Source organism: Solanum tuberosum, unplaced genomic scaffold (assembly GCF_000226075.1).
Source record: "Solanum tuberosum cultivar DM 1-3 516 R44 unplaced genomic scaffold, SolTub_3.0 scf00618, whole genome shotgun sequence".
NCBI classification, from domain to species: Eukaryota; Viridiplantae; Streptophyta; class Magnoliopsida; order Solanales; family Solanaceae; genus Solanum; species Solanum tuberosum.
The window spans coordinates 36,707-39,469 of record NW_006239532.1 but is presented as its reverse complement, the minus strand read 5'-3'; the positions used below and the strand labels follow the sequence as shown (position 1 = coordinate 39,469).

General features: G+C 31.6%; 1 protein-coding gene across 1 annotated transcript; it reads left to right on the top strand.

Moving 5' to 3' along the window:
* Nucleotides 1–1,823: 1,823 nt before the first annotated feature.
* LOC102590991 (serine decarboxylase-like) lies at nucleotides 1,824–2,390 on the top strand (the record flags this gene model as incomplete). Its single annotated transcript, XM_015304782.1, has 1 exon — nucleotides 1,824–2,390. A coding segment is annotated over one exon (567 nt), but the record flags the coding sequence as incomplete, so codon positions are not given.
* Between the last annotated feature and the right edge of the window lie 373 nt (nucleotides 2,391–2,763).

Here is a 2,763-nt window from a genome sequence, read left to right as displayed (position 1 = left end):
TTTTTGCTTTCAATAAGTAAATTATAAAGAAATTTTAATGAAAATATATATAAGATCTTTAAAGTTGTTTATAAAAATAATATATTAAGTATTTATATTAATAAAATATATGTATATAATTCATCGGTTCGGTTCGGTTATTTCTTCGGTTTTTTTCGAATAAAACCATAACCAAACCAAATACTATCGGTTTTCAAAAATCTAAAACCAAACCAAACCAAACCCAAATAAAATCGGTTTTATTTTATCGGTTTGGTTTGGTTTTTCGGTTTGGATCGGTTTTTATCCAAACCGTGAACACCCCTAGACCTCTACTTCTACCTCCTTTTCAATTTGTTTTTCTTAATTTCCTTTTTAGTTTGTTTAAAAAAGAATATTGCCTCCTGGCTCTTTCCTTAATTTTTAAATACTCTTTAATTTCAACTTTTCTTCGACATGTTTAAAACCACAACATTAAATACCATTCTGATATATTCTACATGACGCCTTTACTGTAAGTCCACAAGTTATTCAAAAGTCTTCTTTACTTTCTTAAATTCCGTGCCAAGTAGAGTACGGAGGGAATGGTGTATGTTTTTGACAAAGTATTGTTGTGGCATTGCATGCATGCAGGTTATCCTCATAACATTTATTGTGATGAATACGTTGCATTAGCTCCTCTTCTACGATATCACTTGAACAATTTTGGTGATCCTTTCACTGAAAACAACTATGGAATGCACTCAAGACACTTTGAAGTTGGTGTTTTGGATTGGTTTTCCAAACTTTGGGAAATCGAAAAGGATCAATATTGGGGTTACGTTACACATTGTGGCACGGAAGGAAACCTTCATGGCATTTTACTAGGGTTAGCTTGCTCATATTATCGATCTTTAGTTTATATAATTATATTATGTTTGGAATTACGTTATATATAAATATATATATCCTCGATCGATTTTTAATTTGGTACGTGCAGGAGAGAGCAATTTCCAGATGGAATTCTATATGCTTCAGGAGAATCACATTATTCAGTTTTGAAAGCTGCAAGAATGTATAAAATGGAATGTGAAGTTATTGGGACCTTGTTAACTGGGGAGATGGATTATCATGATTTAAGATCAAAGTTACTTCTCAACAAAAACAAACCTGCTATTCTCCATCTCAATATTGGTACCTAAATAATATTTGTGAAAAATATTTTAGTTGATTTTTAAAAGATATCATAGATTTTCGAGTAAAGTTTCTAGAATAGCCTAGTGTGGTAACTATATGTACTTCTATTTCTTTTAACCCCCTCCTAGTGAATGACACGAACTAACTTGAAGGTGGAGGATGTTTATCATCTGAGCAATCTTCTCTCGTCTTTATATACTTCTATCACAATTTGAATCAATTTTTTTTTTTTTTTGTAGGAACCACGTTCAAAGGAGGAATTGATAACCTTGATGTTGTTATTGAGACCCTTAAAGAGTGTGGTTACTCTCAAGATAAGTTCTACATCCATTGTGATGCAGCATTATGTGGACTTATACTACCTTTCCTAAAAAATGTAAGAGCTTCACCATATATATTTCAATTGTCATCATTATTGGTTCATCAAGTACCACTTAGCGGTAATAATTGAGTTAATGTTACTGTATCTAGAGTCGTTAAAGTCCTTTAATGATATAGAGTGTTGATTATAAATATTCATATTTATTATTTTCACGCATTTATAGTACTATTATTAAATAATTTGGCACAAAATCTTTTATTTATTATAGTGTAATTTTTTTACATTTTTAATTATATGCTTTTAGAGATATTAAAAATAAAATGTTGATGATTATATATAGGCACCTAAAATTACCTTCAAGAAGCCAATTGGAAGTGTAAGTGTCTCTGGCCACAAATTTTTGGGATGTCCAATGCCTTGTGGCATACAAATAGCAAGAAAAAAGCACGTTGACATACTCTCAAGAAATATTGAGTATATTGCTTCAATAGATGCCACAATTTCTGGTAGTCGAGGTGGTCATGCACCAATTTTCTTATGGTATAGTTTGAGCAAAAAATGTCACACTACACTTCAAGACGATGCTAAAAGGTGCATACAAAATGCTCGTTATTTAAAAGATAGCCTTCGAAATTCAGGAATAAGCGCGATGCTGAATGAACATAGCATCACGGTTGTTTTTGAGAGACCATTGGAACAAGAGTTTATTCATAAATGGCAACTTTCATGTGAAAGAGACATGACACATGTGGTTGTTATGCCTGGTGTTACTACTCAAATGCTTGACAATTTTGTAAGTGAATTTGCTAAGAAAAGGTTGATTTGGTACCAAGATGGAAATAAGGTTCAACCACCTTGTCTTGCAAATGACATAGGCATGCATAATTGTGTTTGTCCTCATCACAAAAATTGATGACTTCCTTTTAATTTATTGCAAAATTTGTGGTTACGTTTTAATTTGTTGGTGCAATTTGGTATTTACACAAAAAAATGTAATTTAATTATGAGACAAGAATAAAGTTCAATAGCAGTTTCACAATAAATTTGTATCAAAAAGTGTTTTACCCGAATGTTAGGAAAAATCATATGGTTTATTTGAAAATTTTTCTTATCGTGTATATAATATATATGAGTATTTTCTTATTGGTTAAACCGAAAACCGAACCGTTAAGTACCATAAACCGATAAGAAATATGTTATTGGTTTGGTTATCGGTTTGACGTATTTACAAACCGAAAACCGACCAATAACACCTAAAACCGAACCGAACCGACCGATGCGCACCC